This window comes from Centruroides sculpturatus, unplaced genomic scaffold (assembly GCF_000671375.1).
Source record: "Centruroides sculpturatus isolate CEXI.00-Female unplaced genomic scaffold, Cexi_2.0 scaffold425, whole genome shotgun sequence".
NCBI classification, from domain to species: domain Eukaryota; kingdom Metazoa; phylum Arthropoda; class Arachnida; order Scorpiones; family Buthidae; genus Centruroides; species Centruroides sculpturatus.
Window position 1 is genome coordinate 94,104 of NW_019384549.1, and position 22,021 is coordinate 116,124.

Genomic DNA, 22,021 nt, shown 5'->3' on the forward strand with positions numbered 1-22,021 from the left:
TTTAAAAAGAGGTTTTTTTTAACCATTTTTCTTCATTTGAATGTATTATTATCAACCATTGTCTTACATAAGTATTATGCATGATTCAAATATTCTTTTTTACAAATAAAAATTAACTTTTAATTTCAAATTAAAATGAAACTAGATGCGTTTTTTTTTACATTCTCGTTAATTACATTTAAATATTGAACGAAGGTAAATTGTTGCAAGAATAAACATGTTTATTCTTGCAAAAATAAACGAAACGTTTTCTCCCGTTTAATACGTTACCACGGTTACCGCGGGGATCAACCAATCAGAAGACGACAGACGTTAGTTTTTACGTATCGTTTGACGTATTCTCGGATTAATCTCGTCGGTTGCCATGGAAACGTTTACGATTAAAGAGCGAAATTATATTTATTTAGTAAATATTATTTATTTACGTATTAATTATTAAAAGTTGCCAAAGCGAATCCGGAAAATTGATTACATATTAGAAAAATAACAGACGATAACGCTATGCTTTCGAGAGTTTCTACTACAAGTCGTCTGCTACTGTCTTCCATTTTGTTTTTTTTTTCCCCCTCACTTTTCTATCTCAATTTCGTTTCGTTCAAGATATAATTTGGCAACTGCACAAGAAAAACTGATGCAAAAAATGTTTTATGTGAGTATTGAATATATTTTGTTATCAAATACAGTAGCCCTTCGTTATACCGCACGTTCGGATATAACTCTCTTTGTTTTCCACATATAAGAGCGATTATTAAAAAATGACTGGCTAAGGCATTGAATTTCTCTCATTTCAATCATTAAGACAAATAAAATCGGTTATAACGCGCCATTTGATATATCGCTGGTTTGGCTTGTGATATAACGAGGGCCCCTCGTTATATCGCAAGCTAAACGAGCGATATATCAAATGTGCATCCGCATGGGGGGAAAATGGGCACTTGCCCGTGTAACGTTACACTCTCCGCCATATTTGATGCCATATGCCTCTGGGAAGGTATCCAACACCCACAATATCTCCTAAATACGCCAAGGATTCACCGTAAACGTGTATTATCGACATTGAGTACGAGCTAAGCGTTCTATAATCTATTTGCGAAAGAAAATCTAGCAACCAGTTGCATTACTTTCCCGGCTATTATGACATTTTGTCATAAAAACTAAATGTTAACGAGTAAAAGTCTTCATTAAGTCGGACCCTACTCGAGATATGCAACATGACAATCCTCTTGTCCCTGTACATCATACTTTTCCTGTTAGATGACCGGCAAGACTCTATTGCTAACTCCTTTTTGAATTGAAATAACGTGTCTTCCGATGTATATAGTTAATCGAGGCCTCTTACCTCTAATCTTTCTATATCCGGTCATGGCTTTCATCTATCTAACTCCGTTCTCGAGATTAAGGCAGGACAGATAAACAGACAGACGACAATGGGAAATTTATAGGTCTACAGTTTTTTCAAATTACAATCCAATTATTTGTCTCAAAGCTTTGTCGCCTGGAAAATTTTCTGCGGTTGTCCATGCGAGGGGCTACTGTATGTAAAACATTCTACCTTGTATACATAATTATACTGTATACAAATGACAGGTATGTTTCAAAATGGCAATATTATACGGTCGACTTTGGAAACTTAATTCTTGAAATTGCGTTTATAATACAAATAATTAATTTTATTAATTAAACACACAAATTAGAATTAAATTAAATTGAATTAATCAGGACTCTACGTTATNATTCTGTTAAGCATAAAAAGAACTCTATACTATTTTTTCTCCTTGAATGAATCTAGTATCAAAAATAACTTTACTTGAAAAAAAAAAAAAACAGTATATTAAAAAATCAGATGCAACGATTACTTAAAGGTATGAATTATTCAAGTAAATATGGTAATAATTAATTTTATTAATTAAACACACAAATTAGAATTAAATTAAATTGAATTAATCAGGACTCTACGTTATAATCTGATCTTCAACTATCCGGTTACGGGTATTTTACTCTTTTTATTGCCGGATAAACAAGTAGTTTTTTTAAGAACAAAGTTGGCAAATCTTCCAGAAAAAAAAACAAATGTAGGCGAATTTTAGTTTCCAAATAAACTACTATTTTTTTTTATTTAATTTTGTTTCACTTTATTTCAATGTCTTTAAAATAAAATCTAAAGTTTACCATCTAGAATTGAAAATAAATGAAAGTCTTACAGGTTTTTTACTTCTTCGTTACTGAACCTAACCTAACTTAATCTGTCTTCAAATTAGCCCCAAATTACACATAGTGGTTCGTATTATTTAGAATTTCAATCTGCCTATCTCCATTCTCGTTAATACCGGATTACAATGTTACAGATTTATTACAAATTTAAGCATGTAGTAAACCTTTCCAAAACAGCTATAAGTCTATCAATAACCGACATCGCTATTTTGAAACATATAAGTAGTATATAAACGTTATATAAATTGTTTGAAAGCAAAATAATTTTACATTAAACTGCAGATATAAAAAAAAAGAATGATGTAATGAAAAGTAACATATGGATTCACGAAAGTGTCGTTAATAAGGACGTCGTACGGTAATAATGCGATCATAGAATATTATACGTCTAACGACGAAGTACAGTACTATAGAAGGTGTCTTGTATCTTCACTTCTGTTGACTACGGCCAATAAGAAATTCGAAGTTTTACAGCTGGATTTGGAGCATGGATCGAAGAAGGATGGTGATACGGAATATTAAAGTTAAGAAATTTTATGTTTTTTTTTAAAATATATATATCAGTTCATAATATAAAGAATCGTAATAGCTTTAAGTGGAGAATATATTCTACAGTTTATGAGTACAAATGTATTCAGAATATTTCATTAGTAAACTTACAGTAAAATCTATTTTGAATTAAGAAATAGTAGAAACGAAGTCGTATACAATTATATGTCTATTATAACGAAATGTCAGATTAATAAAATATAATCTAACACAATGTATCTTACAACTTGATTATGTTATAGGCCTAGATATATCAGAAACAGAACAGTGCAAACGACATTCATTGCCAATAAGTAAAATAATATATGTAACGTCGAACCGATACAGTATTACATAAAGCATCATATATTAATATGTAGCTAATTATTCTAACTTAGATGATGATGATTGATTAATGTGAACATTTTTCTACAGCAGATTAAAAACTACCGTTAAAAAAAGAAGACAAAACACGAATACTCCCTTGAAATTGGCATATATTCTCTTAGTTGGCTATATCTTTATACTCGCAATCATTGTTCGTTGATTAAATTAAAAATTACTCTTTTTAATCACAATAATAATAATAATAATATAGTTTTAAATAAACTTATTTAACATCATTAATGGATAGAGGCAGCGACGTAACTAAGATTTTGCTCCGGAGGTGATAAAGGAGGATAATGTAAAAAGTATAATTAGAATGAAGAAAAATTAAGCGTCCCCTCGCTGACGAAAAATGTTGTAAAATGTTCCCGAAACATCTAGAAGGAAACTTCAATAACAAACGAGAACAAAGTAATTTTAGATTTGTTTTTTTTTTTTTTTTTAGACGAATTTTGTTTTAGTTTAAATTTAATTCCTAAAGCCTCTGGGAAGGTATCCAACACCCACAATAATCCCTAAATACGCCAAGGATTCACCGTAAACGTGTATTATCGACATTGAGTAGGAACTAAGTTTATTTCTGCCATCTTGAAATGTTGAATAACGAGACCTCTGCAGTTGTAAAAACATACGACACAAATTAACGACATTTCAATTAACAATATGTTTTATGAATACGTTTAAATGTTATAACAAAATACCGTTCGCGAATCCAGTCCCTGTTTTTTTTTTTAATCTATTTTACTGTAATCAATTATATAAGAAGAAGATAACTATTTTAAACGGATGTTGAGTTTATCTTAAAGAAATATCACTCACTGTAATAAAATTTCGAATATGTATAATTTTTATTTTTTTAACACAACCACATAATTTGCAAAAAATTATTTTCACTAATACCACAATTTAGATAATTATCTAACGGACTATGATTTAAAAAAGAAAAGAAAAGAAAACAGAAATCTATGCAAGTTAGGCCACGTTTGTGCAAAGGTAATCAATTACTATATACAAAGTAAAACATAATCCTATAATTTGCATAGATGTCTAGTTACACACAATTTGATAAACTACCGATACAATTCAGTCACAATTTTGGTATTTAATAACCAGCAGGACAGCTTATATATGAAAGATTTAATTAAATCTACAAAACTGGAACTATATAAAATCACAAAATGGCACACAACGCCGAAAGTTGTGTTGGACGGATGAATAAATTGTTATTTTGTTCGTGGTTTTCTTTATGGTTTTCTTCCTCTCCTTATTGTTGAGCTCTAATATAATTTGATTTGTCTACTCAGGATGAGCGGGGCCGAGAGGCTTTTAAGCCTGTATGTAAAAGTGTTGCTCATTTTGTTTTATGAAAAGAGAACGTGCGGTCCAAATAATGATATAATATATGAACCAGCGGGAACAATAGTTATTGTCAAACTTAATAACGATATCGACAAAACAGTTAAATATAATAATAAAACTTTTCACAAATTTTGTTACACAAATCTTGCGCGATGATGAAATTATTAGAACATTACTATAATTCAAAACTATCTTATCTATTGATGATTAAATTAGAAAATGAGTTTTTTTTTAATATTCGGGTGTAAAACCAGATATTCGAAAATCGTTATTCTCGGACACTGATTTTTTATGAACGGGTTTTGTTGAACTTTGACACGAGAGAGCAAACTTTAGTTCTCGGAACATTTCTTTGCATATAGATTCCTGAAAGAGAAGAAACAAAATAAAAATCTTTACATCGCTCCTTTGTTATTTATTAAGTGATCTGTACTATATTTACCCTTTCGGTTGCTGATTGTTTTCGGGCTTTCCATAAAAATTCCAAAATAGCAACGACCGTAGCCATTCCGAGACCAACTAGCAGGACCACAAATACGCCACCGACATTACCTAAACCTAATTCATTAACATTACTGGAAGACTTTTTACTTTCATCGCTGCATCTCCCTCCGCCTCTTTTTTGTTTCCACCAGCGATCTCTCAATTGTAACAGGACACCCGCTTCTTGCAACTTGAGAATGCCATTAGACAATATAGTCCGATAATGAGAACCTAAAGTAAACGGGAATTAATCAATAATTCTCGGTGTTTTGCTTACTTGACTAATATAAAATTTTATATACCATTTTGTGTAGCAATTCCGTATCCTTTATTGTCCAAGAGCCCACCTATGTTAGTTAAGTTGCATTCTCTTTCTTTCTTGTACTCGATACTAGCAGATTCCATAAAGTAAGCATAATTTCCTTGAAGGACTCGTTCTACTCCATTATTATTGTTGTCCACTAAATAATCTGGATTTTTTTTCATAACTTCTCCTAGTTTTTTATAAGCTGGTACTTGAGTTTCCTAGTAAAATGCGTTAATGAAAATAATTGCTGTAATTTTAACTTAGACGTTTAAGCTGTAATTTACCTCGAAAAACGTTTTTGTAGATCCGCTCCTAACACAACCATATTTAATTTCCGTTTGATCTACTAAATCTTCGGCTTTAGTGAAAGGATCGACCGAATTTTCAACAGTCAAGAAAGCGGCTAAATTAGCAGTGTAAGATGATATCATAATTAGCGTAAAGAAATACCAGATTCCAGCAATCGTTCGAGTAGACATGGCTCTAGAATGAAATTAAAATTAATCGAATGAATCATCGTTAAAATACGCACGTAAATTTCCTGTACTCACTTAGGCGCTACGTCAGATCCTTGCTGCATAAGTGATCCTATAGTAAACCACATGCTGTTGAGTAAACTAAAACTATTCTCCAAAACTTGATCGTCCTGGCGACACGGATGAGGATTATCCCACTCGTAAGGGCTCAAGCGACCGACCAAAAATAGAGTCACAGATACGCCCAAATACGCTCCCATAACGTAAACCCAAACTTCCATAGAAAATGGTGAGAGAAACGAGAAAAGAGTAGTGACTTTCGTAGTCGATTTTTTATATAAAATACTAATTCCCGTCGTCATAAAAGGCATAGTAAAATCTACTACTTCTTCTCTGGAAGAAGTGATTGTCAGATCTACTAATGCCACATCCGCTTTCTAAGGAGGAAAAAAAAAGGAATATAAGCAAACTTTTAAAAATCTTAACGAAATTATTTATTCGAAAAAAAAAAAACAAACTCACCCCGTCTATTAATTCTCTAATCATTCCATTCCATCCGTCGTCTTCTTTTTTGCCATACTGTCCATCTTCAGCTTCTCGTATTTCGTAGTTAAAATGCAAATCTTCAGCTAACTTGTTGATCAGATCTATACAGAAACCTTCGTATCGATCGTTACCCTTCAATGTATCTATGGATTCTTTTAACATTACGTACGGGTCGTTCTGCATTTCAAAAACAATTTTAACATAATCATACCATTTTTTTTATTTATTACAATATTTATTTAAATAAACGTATCTCGTTGACTTACTTGAACTGTAGTTACTCTCAGTGTTTTATTTCTAATTCGATCGTAATCGAAAACGTGCGATACGTCGTGACGAACAATATGTACCCCAGCTTCTGGAGTCCAGTGACCAATCTAGTTTAAAAAATTAAATGATTTTTTTTATTCTTAAATATAATTATTTTTGCAATTTATTATTATCAAATTTCTCATCACCTTTACAACACCTTCTTTTGTCAAATGCAGAATATCTAAAACAAATTCGGACGACCGAAATCCTTGAGAATCGAAAGAAACTTTTCCCGTAGAGCCTTGTAAGCTTATCTGAAACCGAAAAAAAAACAAAAAGAAATTGAATTCAGAGACATGTAGGCTATATTTTATTAAATTCTTTACCAAATATAAATCATTTAAAACAAACTTGTTACATATTTACTATAATACATGCATCAAATACGTATAAAATAACATTTTTCTTCTCTGCTTATTTATTTATATTTATAAGAAGCGAATGGAAGATGTCATTTAGAGAAGGCAAACGTATAAGTTTTGTAACCCAGTCTAAGCACAATGATTAATCATCAAAAATAATGTTTGGATATCGCTAAACTAACAACAGGAAAAGAAAAATCAATAGAGCACCCAAGCCTAGAAATATCACTGCACTATCTTTAAGCAATTCTCAATCTCAATCCACACGGCGAAAATATCACAAATTATTAATTTACGCTCGTCGTATTTATATCATTTCCTTTTTAAAACAAGCACGCTTAAGATTAATTTTATATAACAAAAAAAAATAGATCTATTCTAAAAAAAATTAAGATAAGTAATCAGAGTAGACTACACCAAATGCTTCTTACTAATATGTTAATACGAAAAATAACGCATGCATTATTTTAAGCTTAATTAAATGCGAACGAAGTTATTTATGCCTGTGTTTGTTTTAGATATTTTTAAAAAGGATGGTTGTTATAAAAATTCACGTCACGATAACTGTCGTGACGTTACTATCTTAAGAATTGTTTCTTTAAAATTTGAATTCCGAGCATAAAATAAATTCCGCCTTTAAGTAATTAACTTCCGCTTTCTATACTAACTACAAAAGCCGAATAAATTCCCTGCATTTTCGCGTCAGAAAATATTAAATTTACTAGTTTTAAAGTTAGATCGAAATCGAAAGCTTAATTTATTATCTTAAGATTTACTTTAAATAATCAAACACTTACGGGTTTCATATAGTTAATAATACTCGTTCCGTCTGATCCTCTAACACCATTTTCACACGAAATTGAGGGGAAATCTATCGTTCTACTCGCATCTAAATCTTGCAATGCCATAGCAAATAACTTCACCGCGTCGTACATAAGAGCAGTCTCTGTCTAGAATGTAAAATAAAGTCAATTTCCATTTAAAGTTAACATCGTGTAAAAAAAAAGGGGGAGGAGAAAAACTTACTCTGATATTTTCTGATTGATTCGTTCTGTTCCTCTTCAATCCTTTATATAAATTTTCATATTCTTGGCTTTCGGTTTTCACTAGACGGAATCCGGTAATATTAGTGTATCCGTAACGAAAATCTTCCAAATCGATAGTGTGAAAATCCTTTTAAAATAAAATTCCATCGGTTTCGTTAATTGGAATTTGTTAAAAACTTTATCAACAAGTAAAATTTCGCATTAAATAAACTTCTCCGTTAATTAATGAAGAGCGTTCGGTCTCACATCATTAATACTTTCCCCTATGAGATTTATTACTAAATTACAGATAGTTGGGTATCATTACCTGTTTCGACGATAAACGTCTCCCATTTACAAGTTTAATACTGTTTCTTGATCAATAAACGCTATTATTTAGGCCCCACAGATAATACAAGTTATATGGAAAGTATAGAAAACAAAAGAGATATACCGCAGATGGTAATTAAACTATCAATTATCCGAGCTAATTTCGTTGCCCTTTATTATTATTATTTTTTTTTAATATAACAAATCAATCGATTTTTTGATTTAATAAGGAAAAAAACTCACTAGAGAAGTGATGAGGTAGGCGTGATTTTCGGTCATCATCCCGACTTGTTGAGCCTGAAAAATTTATAAATTTAAATCTAGAATAAATATATAAAACGTTTTATTATTTAACGTAGAATATTAACTATTTGCATCACGTCAAACTTCGATAATCGGTCATTTATTAAAATTAAAAATTAGTGTTCACGCTTTAGAAAATTAACCGTTTTAAGAAAAATTGTAACAAGGCAATGAACCTTATTTCTTTTTTTTTTTATTTGACTTTGAAATCGTTCGAACGAATCTGATTACTTTCGTTACGTTACAGGTTTTTTTATTTAATAAAAAAATAGGCAAGTAAAATAAATAAAACTAATTTTTGCTTACGTGTTTCAGGACGATTTCAATATTTTCCCGTTTAACATCCAAGATGATATTCCTCTCTTTCTTAATCGACCAAAATAAATCTCGGTAAGGTTCGGATGGTTGAAACTGATAGAGATTGACTTTCCAGCGTTTCCTCTGTGCTTCCTTCAGGAAATCTTGAAGGCGTATGATGCCTGCAGATTATAGGAAGAGGACTGTTGAAAGGCTAAATGACTCGTAAAAAAAAAGAACCGTTTTCCTGCTTTACCTTCCGGTTCTTCATAGACTAGAGAGAATTCTGTCCATTTCCATCCGTCCACTAAATCCACATAGGCACGACTCAGGACGGAAGGCCGCGGAAATAAATTAATAGATAAATCGTCTCTTTGCGATTGGAAATCCCAGCGTGTTTCCACGTGAGGCACATCCAAGGCATCACATATTGCTTGAACGTGCATGCTGGTGACATCAGATTGGGGACCAAATATACCAGCTATGCCTTGCTGCAACAAGCTACATACTAAAAGAAATAAGAGGCTATCAGATTATTCTGGAAGTAATCATAAATTCTGCTGCATTTAATTACGATTTAATGTTGTTTACGTCCAACAGAAGATACGAAAACAAGCTTAAATCATAATTTCTTTATACGTATCCGTCCTTTCTCTTTGTGAAATATTTTGATTTGGAACAGGAGCGAAAGGAGTTTTATCGATTCATAAATTGGTATATCTCGGATACTTGACGTCTCTGCACGGCAATTCGGAGAAAAATTCGATTGTAATACTAGCTATTTGTCCATAATATATTTCCAAAATTCAAAAATAAGATTTTTAAACTAAAGCAGAAGAGATGGGTCATCCTTAACAAACAAACAGAGGGGGGGGCACGCGAAGAGATCGGAAGAAATGCCTTTATATATATATATATATATATATATGATTAATCAATGTCTGCAAAACTGTTGGAGAAAGTAGAAAATGGAGTTATCTCGTGTAATTTTAGTAGCACCGAACGAAAAGTACTGTACCTCCTTTTGTTGTTGTTTCTTTTTTTTAATATTCAGAATATCGCATGCAGGATATAGGATGCAATATATTAAGATGGGTATCTATCCGCTGAAGAGAGATGGCGTAAACTGGACGGTATAGATGAAAACTATCGATTTTACGAAAGTAGTTGACCCTGTTTACGTTAAGATAAAATAATAAACACGTTCGAAACAAAAAGAGAAACTGTTCTAAATATTAAAATGGAGGTATGTTAGGGTGAAGAATCGATTTATTCTTCCACTAATTGCTACTGAACTAGGATCATCGGTTAATCGATCTTAATACGTCAGTCAAAATCCAGCAATACTTAAGAATATATATATATATATAATTTTTTCGAAAAATATAAGCCTCTACAAGTATTAAAATAAGTTATCGTATAACTTGATATTTTCACAAGAATCTTCTTGTTATATAAATAATAATAAAAAAAAAGGAACAACGTATAATACATTTGAATAAGTAAAACAATGTTTTCTTTTCATTTATGTATGACGTTTTTCTTTTGCAACTCTGGTTGGACGTAGAAATTACTAAGAATTAATAGATTTTATTTATAGTAGATTAGTTACTGCTATAATAATATTTGCGTTTACTCACATTATCCAATCAAATAATTAAACTATTTGTCTAAATAACATATATTTAATCATGTTATTGATCGATTATACAGAGTTTACGTTCTCCGTCCTGTCATCTTTATTATAATTATTATTAATTTGATTTAGAAAATAATATTTTTATATCCTTTTTTTTTTACTAATTAAAAAAATCGTAACCTAGAAAAATCATACTTTTTCATATATATATATATTACCTTTTTTTGTGGCTCTAAAGCTGTCATCCGGTCCTATTCGTTCTACTACAGCCTTCAGCTGGGTTCTTGGAAGTAGAGTGCTTTTATCATTATTGATATCATCGATAGCAGTCTTGAATGCCCACTCTTGTTCTTCATCTTTGGTATCAAAAAGACCACCTGAAACAATTAATGCCTATTTTACTAAACTAATCTCCTATTTAATTCTCAAAACCCTCATATTTTCCTATCGATAAACAAAGCTGCATCACGTGTTAAGGCATTAAATTTCTCTGTAGATATCGAACTGCTAATTCCGATATAGAGAATGGTTTGATGTTACAAGTTACTTTGTTAATTATTGATTGTTTCCTTGATGAATCGGATCGTTATAGTTTGTAAAGTTTTATAAATTTCCCTTATTTCTTTCTTTCTTTCTTTGTTTTTGTAAAGAGAAATGTTAATCAACTCAATTCAACTATGTCAAGTGTAATGTATTCTGTTAAGCATAAAAAGAACTCTATACTATTTTTTCTCCTTGAATGAATCTAGTATCAAAAATAACTTTACTTGAAAAAAAAAAAAACAGTATTATATTCTCTCTATGCTTTATATTTTATTTACATAACAAAATATCAATTTAATTTACGGCTGCACAAAGTTAAATATTTAAACAAAACTAATACATTAATACAGATAGAGTTTTAATGACAAATATCGTTTATTAAAGTTTCATATAACATCCAAACTAGATTTGCAAGAAAGATGATTAATTTTAATAATTCAACTATCAGGAAACCATTTATATTGAGGTCTATCTCATAAATATTTAACAATTTACTTTAATTGCAATTTAATGTTTAAAAATGCAATTGATAATTTATTGACTTTATCAAAAAACATGTTAAGGTCTACGTACTTTGAAGGGACGTTTAACGAGTCGCAAGTTAATATATATAGGCTATACAAGTTGAAAGGGATAGCTAGGATTGATATCAAAAGATTATTTTTAGATAAATCTACTCTAGGATACAAGACATACCACGCGATCGGGATAAAACAAACATCACATCACAATTCGTCTTACAGGAAAAAAAATCCTACCTAATTTAATGATAGCAGGTAGTGACGTCGTTAAATGGAAATAATAACATAATATTATGCACAGAGCGATACTCGAACGCCACATTTTTTAAGTCGTGATCGAGTTTAGAAAGACATGGCGGTAGAGTGCTTTGGACACTAAAACACTGCGTCAACTCGGAGGGTGTTTGACATGCGCAAAATTGTTCTGTCCTCATCTCGCTTCTCCATCTTTGCTCTCCATCCTCCCCGCTTCTCTCTAGGATGTACGCTCGTCTGAGGCCTTATAAAAACATTTAAACGTTTTAAAAGTAATTATTGCTTTACGAAATAATCTAACCAACACCTAATCTACGGTTTTTATAATATTTCGACTCTGTTTATATTATTATTATTATTATTGTTATCTATTTTTATTACTTTTTAAAATCATTTTAAATTCTCTTTTCTCTTAGCTTCGGCATGTTGAATTCTTAAATAGAGAATCGGTCTTTTGAGAAATTTTAATCTGTTTAGTTTGGTAATTTGGAACAAAAAATAAGCTATTCATATCAATTTTTCACGACAAAATGCCATTCGAAATCACTTTTCTAACATTGTTTTCAGTTTACGATAAGAAAGAACGAATATAATGGGTAATATAAGCGAGATATATTCTAGAAAATGAGAACTAATTTACGTAATAGAAACCAGAAATGTATTTACAGTAAGCACGTCCAAATTCTACTACGTAATCATAATTTTAAAATAAATCTATTCAGTTTCTGCGAGTAAAAACATTGTACGACTTCAGATATTTCTACTCGATTTGTTAAATTAATCGAGTTTTTGTAGTTTATTTTTAGAAACAAACTGGGTTAGAAAATGATATAGCTAAAAAAAATAATAATAATAAACTACTTTTCACTTGAGAAGTTCAGTTTATAAAATATTTAAACTTCAACAAATATCATATTTGACACCCAGCATTTATTTCATAGATACTCTCAAATCTCTCTTTTATAGAAATATTAAAAATTATTCGAGAAAAATTTACTTATCTAAATTTAATAGTGAAATTCTAATTTAATGAATTTTAAATATGCTTTTAGAGATTTTTTTTTTTAAGTGGATTACATTAGAGCACGTATCGAATATTTTATCTTACGAAGAAAGTTTTTCTTTTCTTAGAAGCAGTCAGTCATCTACTTTTTAAAAAAACAGCGAGGTAGATGTTGTAGTTTATTCCTGAACTTAGGTCATTCTGCGAAGATGCTGGTGAATAACTTTTAAAGTTTAAGTTGTAAATTGTAACTTTAGTGAATTGTGACACTGCCTGTGATTCTAGTTTTTCTTTTCTTTTATTATATAAAAATTGCTTTTATTTATTAGAAATTATTGTGAAAACCAAGTAATTAACTTTGCTTTAGTTTATTAAAAAATATATATATATGTAACATCACCATGTTAGAATGAATTAACTCAGAATATAGTTTCATTTTTTTATTTTTTTACAAAATAAAAAATAAAGAAAAAGTAATCATTACTTAAAACTTGTAATTTTTGTAATTATCTACACAATTAAAAAAAAAATGAGTGAGCTTTAATGTACAACAGATCTTTATTATGAACACAAAAAAGCACATTATGACAAACATAACAATTCTGCTGTGTTCAAGAATTCGCTCCGAATCAACCAGTGACCGGACGAATCCGTTACAGAATCCCAACCAATAAACCAAAATGGAGGAATTGAGTAACTTTCAACCAAAACCAATAAACAATATATATAGACACACTATCAACATTCAAAACACAAACATAAACTTGACTTACAACAGAAAGTAGCTGTCATAAAATGTTATTTATAAATAACAAGCAAAATAGATATCAAATGTAGTTTGTGAACAACTTTCTTATTTATATTAAAAATAATATAATAATAATAATAATATAATAATAATAATAAATGAAAAATTCCCCAAGTTTTCAACAAACCACATTTGAAATTTGTTAAGTTTTATAAAATTAAGCCCAATCACCCATTCCCCTAACAGATACAACAATAAATGTTGAACCTGTCTGTTTCGACAATAACTCAATTGCCAGAAGAAGTAATTGTGGCAGTGCACTCTCGCGTAGTATTCCGCTTGATGACACTTGGTTCTTCAGTATGGCACATAGAACACGAGGGATTGTACGCGAGAGTTTTAGACAGTGCTTTTCCTCTGACGAGAGAGTTGTTGCATTAATAGAAATCGTTAAAAGTTCATGGCTGTGAGTAGCTGTTATATCACAGACTGCGATGAGAGGAAGGGTAATAGTCTGGCGAAGGTTCCGCAACCGGTTCTGGCGTAGTGTACAGGGGGTTGGGAAAATCCGGTGGATGAGGCAGTGGTCCTGAAGTTTTTGACTTGCGCCTGTAGGCCATTAACCAACAGGATATGGCTACAGCTACAGCTACTAATGCTAGAAGGGTCGTTATCACCAAAGAGATAATGAGTCCAAGTTTTGGTAGGCAAACATTATCAATCTCTTCAATTGTTGGCCCTTTAATAAAAACTTTCAATTAGCATATGCATAAATTTTCCTTTTTCTTTTTTTATATATAATTTTTTTAATATCTTACCTTCTGTAGTAGGTGCAACTTGAGTCTCTCTCCTTTCTATTGTGAGTATTGCATTAGATTGTACTGTAATTTCTTCTCTCAATGCACCCTCTTGGAAACTGTCTCCTCCAACCACCAAATCTCTATTGTCTGCTTGACGCTTACGTCTTCCGTGAGCATCAATACCATTACAGTTAATCTATAATAAATATAGTATTGATTTAATAAAAGAAATTTTAATCATAAACATTTACAAAAAAATTTTCAATTAGAAATTACCGGTGGGCAGGAGCCGAAACAAACTCTGATATTGCATTGGAAACGTAAATTGTTACTAGTAGGAAATTTAAATGCATTAAACCTTGCACGAAGTGTTTTATCAGTATGATTGAGTATCCAATTTCCAAAAATTTTGGGTTCAGTGGCACATCCTTCATTATCTGTAACTTCGTATTGTATTTCTTCATTGTCTTCCATTGTTTTAGCCACACAACTTCGAGCAAAACCTCCATAAATATCTAGATTAAAATATTAGTTTAATCTTACTACAAGTATGTTTATAATTAACATTAAAATAAATAATTTTCTTCTAAAATTACTTACAGTCAGGTTTCACTTCCACTTTAAGTAAGAGATTTTCTCCAATCTCTGCACTACTGACTTCTTCCTCCCTATCTGATATAATAGTCATCAGACAAGTAGGTGGTGGACCAGTATTTGCAATTGTTCCAGATGTTGTGATCATACTGTAAATTAATTGTTTTAATGTTACATTATCTTACTTTCAAATCTTACAAAATCTAAACCTAATTTCACTATTATTTACCTGACATTAAATCCAAGTGTAATTGTCTTTTCTCCAGTACTGTATACACATTTTATATGATAAGCTCTTGCACGATATGTCACTAATTTAGGATGTTTTTGAATTACCAAAATAAATGATGCTTCTCCCTAGAAACAGAATAATTATAATTTAATATTACTATTAAATAAAATATTTAAAATATTAATAATTAAAAACTTACATTTAAGTGAATAAGACCACACGTGTTAAACAACACTTTGAAATCAATGATTTCTCTCTCACTACTACTGACTATTCGGCGACACTGTGGATCTTGGCTCTGTCCTTTCACATAAATGACACCATTAAAACCATCTAATTGTATAGACACTTGGATGCCATCTGCTAAGCATACAACTAAATAAAGGACAAAATGTGTTAAAATTAGTTTTTAATATAAATAAATTTAAAATGGAGTTTGGTATTTTATTATAGAATTCTTACCTGATAAATCGCTTGGAGGTGGTGGAGTTTCTGGTGGTTCTTCTATAAAAATTTATAAATTAAATTAAATAACAATTCATTTAAATGAAAATTTATAATTTTTTAAGTTTTTGTAATCTTAAATGTACCCCTCTTGTAGCATCCAAATGTCGTGTCATACGGATCTCCTCTGGTATGCGGTGGACAAGTACAAATAGCTTCGTGATTAGTGACTGTACAAGCAGCACTTTTACCACATCGATAACATGGGTCTAGCAATAAAACAATAAACATTAATAAATTGCTAATTAATTTTTATTTCAGATATTAAGCTAATGGTTGTACTTACTAATACATTGTCCACTACCAACACTGCATTCTTTATCAGAGGGACAATCTTCATTTGATCGACAACTCTTATCAATAACTTCACCTAAATGATTTCAAACATTAAATTTTTATATTTAAAATCAATATTTACGTTTTAAAATGTTTTCAAAATAAAAAATAACTTACATCCAGTGATATATGCATCACCAATAGTGCCTGCTGGACAAGTGCATCGACGACTTCCCGGTAAATTGACACATTTGGCACCGGGTGCACAGGGATGTTCAAATCTTTCACATTCATCAATATCTGAAAGAAATACAACATATTTAAATTAAATTCCTATTAAAAAGATATTTTTTATCTAATTAATGGGGCTGACCTTTACAAATTCCATTTGTCATTATTTCATATCCTCTGGGGCAAACACAAAAACCTAACATTTGTCCAGTGTAAAGACATTCTTCATTGGATGGACAAGGATTTGTAGTAGTGCAATTTCGACTTGTCACTAAAAAATAAATATTTATTTTAATTAAACTTACACAGTTATTTATGATAATGTGACAGTAAAATTCCATTATGAGAATATTTACATAAACAATAATCTCCAAGACGCTGATAATCTGGTGGACAACCACACGTTTTACTATCCAAACAAACAAGATTTCCAGGACATGAATAATCTCTGCCGCAAATTTCCTCTGAAATAGTAATTTTAATTTTTAAAATTATATTTGATACCTTATCAGATACTAAATTAATCTTATTAAATTAATGTGAAAACTTTGTAATTGTGATATTAAAATATAAAACTGTAATACCTCTATAACATCCAGAATATGCATTTCCTACATAGCCCGGAGGACAAGAACATTTTGGTTTATGATTTTCTGCACGGCACAAAGCATTTCTTCCACAATGTTGTTTTAATGAGCAAACATCTAAAAATTTTAAATAATCATGCATAAAAAATAATTTTATTAAAAATTTATTATTATTCTATGATTTAGATATTACCATAGCATTCTTTAGTATGAAGATCACAAGCTTCGTTATATCTACATTGGTGATCGCTTGAACATCCCACATCTTTACGTCGACAGATGCCATTATACGGTTCCCCCTCAAATCCACTTGGACAATAACATTCATAACTTCCAAGTGTATTTCTACATTCTGCTCCATCTCCGCATATATCAAAGCCACCTTCGCTACATTCATCAACATCTAAAAAATCATACATCAGTTTATTTTTAAATCTTAATATATATCTTTTGCATTTATTCATTTAAAAAAATTTACCTATACAAACTCCAGTTGTAAGTAGTTTAAATCCTCTTGGACACACACAGAATCCAATATCACTTCCAACATATACACACTGTTGGTTTTCTGGACACGGATTAGTTGTTGTGCAATTTATACTAGTAACTGTAATATAAAATCGAGGAGTATTAAAATAAATTTTATTGTTTTTATCATCACAGATATAATTTAAAATGTGCAAATAATAAAAGCAAAGTATTTATGGTTTATATCAAAACCAGAAAATATAAGTATGAATAAATAGAGCAAAAATAATTCAGTATTTAATTAGCAGCAATAAAAGCCAAATGATTCAGAAATGCACAAAAACAGGAATTTATTAAAAAAGAAATATTTTATTCTTACGAATGCAAAAGTCCGAAAGTCGTCTAAATTCTCCCGGACATCCACAGTATCCATTTGGTAAACAGAAGAGATTTCCAGGACAACTTTGATGGCTTTGACAACCCTGAACTGAAGGATTTATTTTATTATTTTCTATCCATGTTTTTAAATATTAATATTAAAAAGTAAGTATTAATATGTTAGACTTACTGAAGAAACAGCCTCTTGTTGGTTCACCAGAAAATCCAGCCCTACATTCACATTGAGGAATGTGCTTACGAACGTGACATTCGGCATTGCGTCCACACGGATTTTTAACTATGCATGGATCTATTTTCATAAAATCTCGACATTAATATCTCTAAACTTGATAGCTATATTTTACAAATCTAGCCATTATAATATTTATTAATTACCATAGCATTGTTGAGAGACAGTATCACAAGCTAGGTGATCTGGACATTCGCCATCGTGAAGACAAGAACCTTCTGGACGATGACCTAAATTAATAAACAAAATTAATTATAGCTGAAAATTGACAAAATGCGAACATACATTAAAAATATACATTACAGCCTGAAACGTAAGGTTCTCCTTCAGTTCCTGGAGGACACTGACATCTGTAACTGCCAACAGTATTGAAACATTGTGCACCATGTCCACATGGGAAAGGAGTCTGCTCGCATTCATTCAAATCTAAACATGTCAAGGAAAATATAAGTATAATACAATATAATTTTCTCCATTTATTTACAGTAATCTAAAAAATGTTACCTCTGCAGATTCCATTAGTCATTAATACAAAACCACGTGGACAAACACAGAATCCGGTAGAACCACCAGAATATACACATTTTTGATTTTCCGGACAAGGGTTGGTTGTTGTGCAATTTTGACTAGTCACTGAAAAAATATACAATCGTTTTTGAAATATATGAAAATAAATTAACTTTCTGAGAAATTTTAAAATTTAAAATGTATACTTACGTATGCAAAATACTCCAACTTGTTTAAATGGTTGAGGACAACCACAATAAGAACCGAGACAGTGAAGATTTCCCGAACATTCTTGGTGCGAATGGCATGTTTCGACTGTACAAAATATATAAGTTAATGATTATAATAAAAGATGTTTCGTGTTATTAATCAATACTTACAAACACTACATTCGACATAAGGATTTCCGGAAAGTCCCGACGGACAGTAACATTCATGCCGATGATTAGATGCCTTGCATAGTGCTCCTCTTCCACATACTCCTCGTTTTGTACATACATCTGCATTGTTTGAAATTATTTTAAATTTTCATGGAAATATATCAATAAAAACAACTACATATTTATTTTTTTATATAAATTACCATAACATTCTTTAGTCAGGGTGTTACAAGCTTCATTATCGGCACAATCGTGGTTGTGCGTACATCCTGGTATTATTTCATGGCCTACACGAAATAAAATAAATAAGTAAAATATATTCTAAAAATAACTGCAGGATAATTATTACTCTTACATCTTCCTTTGTAAGGATCTCCATTAAAACCAGGTGGACAGTTGCATCTGTAACTTCCAGGAATATTAGTACAAATAGCACCGAAGGAACAAGGACCTCTATCCTTTAAGCATTCGTTAATATCTAAAATTTAGAAAACGAAGTATATTATATATTTTGAATTATTAAAGCTTATTATTTTTTTTAACTAAAGGTTACAACTCACCTTTACATTGATGGTTAACACAGATATAACCAGAACCACAGTCACTGTTTGTTTCACATTCATATCCCACTAAAAAATGGAAAAAAGTATTTTTAATGAATTTATTTACAGTTAATAACATATGTCAGTTCTCTTGGCTAGATGGCTGAGATGGCAAATGCTTCAGTCTGCAATTCTAATAGATCAGATCTTCAGAAAATTTTCACAAATAGACTATCCCCACATTTTTTCAGCCAGTGGACCCCATAGAAGTCTGTGGAACTCTGTGAGGGTCTGTGATTCATCATATTGTGGAGTTTTAGGAGTCTACGACACAAGAAACTTTGAGAAACACTGGTCGAGCCTAGATAACTCAAACCTATCTCTCGCTAGCCAGCCACTACACCATGGGCCCACTGGATTTAGTAAAAGTCCATCTTAGGTACAATGGATTTAGTAAAAGTCCATCTTAGTACCCATGGGGCAAAAAGAATTAATAATAATATATAATTTACAAACTTACACAGAGTGCACTGCGTGTGCGGATTTCCTTCGTAACCCGGAAGACAAGTACATATTCCCGTGTGATTGATCGGACGGCACTGGGTGTTAACGCCACACAATTCTCCAACATAGCAAGGATTCTGACATACACGATTAATACAAGCTTTGTCAAATGGACAGTTATCGTGCGTTCGACAACCAACTAAGAAAAAACGAAAACAACAATAGTAAAATTTCTACTTTGAAAGAAAATAAAGGTTACAAGAAAAGTACATACATATACATTCTGATTTTGAACATATTTGTCCGACTGCACAATCGGAATCTCTTCTACAACCTGGTTCCGCAACTGAATAAAAAATTGAATTGTAATTTTTATTCTTTAATTTAAAAAGCCAATTAATTAAACTTCACAAATTACTTACTCAATTCGCATGCAATTTGTGGATTGTCACCAGTATATCCAGGCGGACAACTACAATGAGCATGATGGTTAATGGGGGTACAGATGGCTTGTCTTCCACAAGCTGCACTAAACTCACATGGATTCCTACAGACGTGCTGATGACACATTTGATCATAGGGACAATTGTCATTCGTCCTGCAGCCCGCTACAATATTTTCCAAATTTAAACATAATCTCATCAAAACTATAAAATAGTCACACTTCTTAAGATAACTTACGTATGCAACGCGTATGTTCACAATAGTAGCCAACGGTGCAATCTTTGTCATGGAAACAAACTTCTTGGAAATCAACTAAAAGATAATTAACAGTTTGTTAAGTACAACGAAGAATTTTCTATATAATTGATTTAATAAAATTATTTACTTTTTGTGCATTGCACTCTAGGATCACCCTGATGACCGGGGAGACAAATGCATTCTCTGTCATGATTAAGAGGTTTGCATAGAGCGTTTTGACCACAAACGCCAGCAATATTGCAGGGATTTTCGCAAGCTTTGTTTACACATGATTCTTCAAAGCCACAACTGTAATGAGTTCTGCAGCCATCTGAAAATAAAAATAATAAATATGTTTTTAAGTTAAATTATATTAATGCTAAAATTTAGAATCAAAAATTATAATTACTTACCAATACATTTATTATGTTCACATATTTTTCTTACAGGACATTCAAGATCATGTTCACAATAGTCAGAAGGCACTAGGTAAGAAATTTAATTTCTTTTTAGTAAGGTTTGAATTTGTGGTACGGAATTTTTACTAACAGTTACAAAATCCCAAATGTTTTGAGCAAAGGTTATTAATATTTAAAATGTTTTACCACTCACCAAGAGTACAAGATATTAATGGATCACCACGATGATTCGGTGGGCAACTGCAAACCGGTCTGTGCTGCCAAGGATAACAGTCGGCATTTGTTCCGCAACTGCTCGGTAACAGGCAGGGATTCTGACAACGTCCGCTTATGCAAGCCTGATTTTGAGGACAGTTATTATCATGTCGACAACCCTCTGAAAATGTTTCATTTTAAAATTAGTAACTTTAAATAGATTAATTTTCGATAATTTTAAAAAAATTGATTTTCATCTTACCAATACATCTATGATTTTCGCACATTAAACCGATAGAACAGTCACGATCAACATAACATTCTTTAATATCCTCTGTAAAATACATATCGTAAAATTATACAAATCAACTTAAATGTTGATGATATAACTATAGTATTTCGAATAAAGGAATTTGTTGCTCAGAATTACTCGAATAGAATTTTTAAAATTTATTAAAGTATATACTAACCCTGACTGCAAACAACATTTGGATTTCCTTTGAAATTATGAGGACATGCACATTTGGCTTCGTGATTAAATGGTTTACAAATAGCATTTCTTCCGCAAGCTCTGTATTGGCCGCAAGGATTCTGACACAATCTATTGATGCAAGCTTCAGTCAGAGCACAATTCTGATCAGTTCTGCAACCAACTAAACAAGAAAATATTTTAATTAGTATCATATTTATTTAAATAAATCAATAATAATAAAATTATTTTACTTACTGATGCAATGTTCATATTCACATATGTGCTGTATGGGACAGTCCGTATCTACTCGACATTCTGGTGGCTGAACTGAAATTAAAAATAAACAATATATAAATGGAATTCTTC

The 22,021-nt window shown here is 31.1% G+C and overlaps 2 protein-coding genes and 1 long non-coding RNA gene across 4 annotated transcripts in view; 1 reads left to right on the forward strand and 2 right to left on the reverse strand.

Annotated features, from left to right (window-relative positions):
- Positions 1-476: 476 nt before the first annotated feature.
- The window catches only part of LOC111623604, a 46,901-nt gene continuing 25,356 nt past the window's right edge, over positions 477-22,021 (forward strand). Inside the window, exons 1-4 of one of the 2 annotated variants that reach the window (XR_002756452.1) lie at positions 482-649; positions 2,494-2,734; positions 21,019-21,058; positions 21,150-21,290. This is a non-coding gene — a long non-coding RNA (uncharacterized LOC111623604). Of the gene's footprint in view, positions 650-2,493; positions 2,735-21,018; positions 21,059-21,149; positions 21,291-22,021 lie in introns of those variants that run through there. The other variant, XR_002756453.1, reaches the window with a different exon arrangement.
- LOC111623602 (glutamate receptor ionotropic, kainate 2-like) lies at positions 3,966-12,118 on the reverse strand. The gene is made up of 15 exons (XM_023366232.1): positions 11,867-12,118; positions 10,784-10,942; positions 9,183-9,434; positions 8,936-9,108; positions 8,570-8,623; positions 7,998-8,144; positions 7,769-7,921; positions 6,756-6,863; positions 6,564-6,674; positions 6,274-6,474; positions 5,827-6,188; positions 5,560-5,758; positions 5,271-5,493; positions 4,928-5,199; positions 3,966-4,851 (listed from the first exon to the last, which is right to left on the reverse strand). Exons 1-15 carry the CDS (start codon positions 11,949-11,951, stop codon positions 4,717-4,719), a joined length of 2,634 nt encoding a protein of 877 aa, XP_023222000.1. The 5' UTR covers positions 11,952-12,118; the 3' UTR covers positions 3,966-4,716.
- LOC111623601 (fibrillin-1-like) overlaps positions 13,919-22,021 on the reverse strand; it is a 36,320-nt gene continuing 28,217 nt past the window's right edge. Inside the window, 35 exon segments of the mRNA XM_023366231.1 lie at positions 13,919-14,374; positions 14,454-14,631; positions 14,712-14,950; positions 15,036-15,178; positions 15,259-15,386; positions 15,461-15,636; positions 15,724-15,765; positions 15,852-15,974; positions 16,052-16,135; positions 16,219-16,341; positions 16,415-16,543; positions 16,629-16,736; positions 16,857-16,976; positions 17,053-17,262; positions 17,338-17,466; positions 17,707-17,814; positions 17,896-18,015; positions 18,102-18,185; positions 18,259-18,381; positions 18,460-18,588; positions 18,673-18,777; positions 18,843-18,962; positions 19,046-19,129; positions 19,198-19,320; positions 19,403-19,471; positions 19,905-20,087; positions 20,163-20,234; positions 20,311-20,496; positions 20,570-20,644; positions 20,718-20,900; positions 20,983-21,054; positions 21,182-21,364; positions 21,446-21,517; positions 21,654-21,836; positions 21,911-21,982. Coding sequence (XP_023221999.1) covers positions 14,118-14,374; positions 14,454-14,631; positions 14,712-14,950; positions 15,036-15,178; positions 15,259-15,386; positions 15,461-15,636; positions 15,724-15,765; positions 15,852-15,974; positions 16,052-16,135; positions 16,219-16,341; positions 16,415-16,543; positions 16,629-16,736; positions 16,857-16,976; positions 17,053-17,262; positions 17,338-17,466; positions 17,707-17,814; positions 17,896-18,015; positions 18,102-18,185; positions 18,259-18,381; positions 18,460-18,588; positions 18,673-18,777; positions 18,843-18,962; positions 19,046-19,129; positions 19,198-19,320; positions 19,403-19,471; positions 19,905-20,087; positions 20,163-20,234; positions 20,311-20,496; positions 20,570-20,644; positions 20,718-20,900; positions 20,983-21,054; positions 21,182-21,364; positions 21,446-21,517; positions 21,654-21,836; positions 21,911-21,982 — 4,535 coding nt within the window. The 3' untranslated portion in view covers positions 13,919-14,117.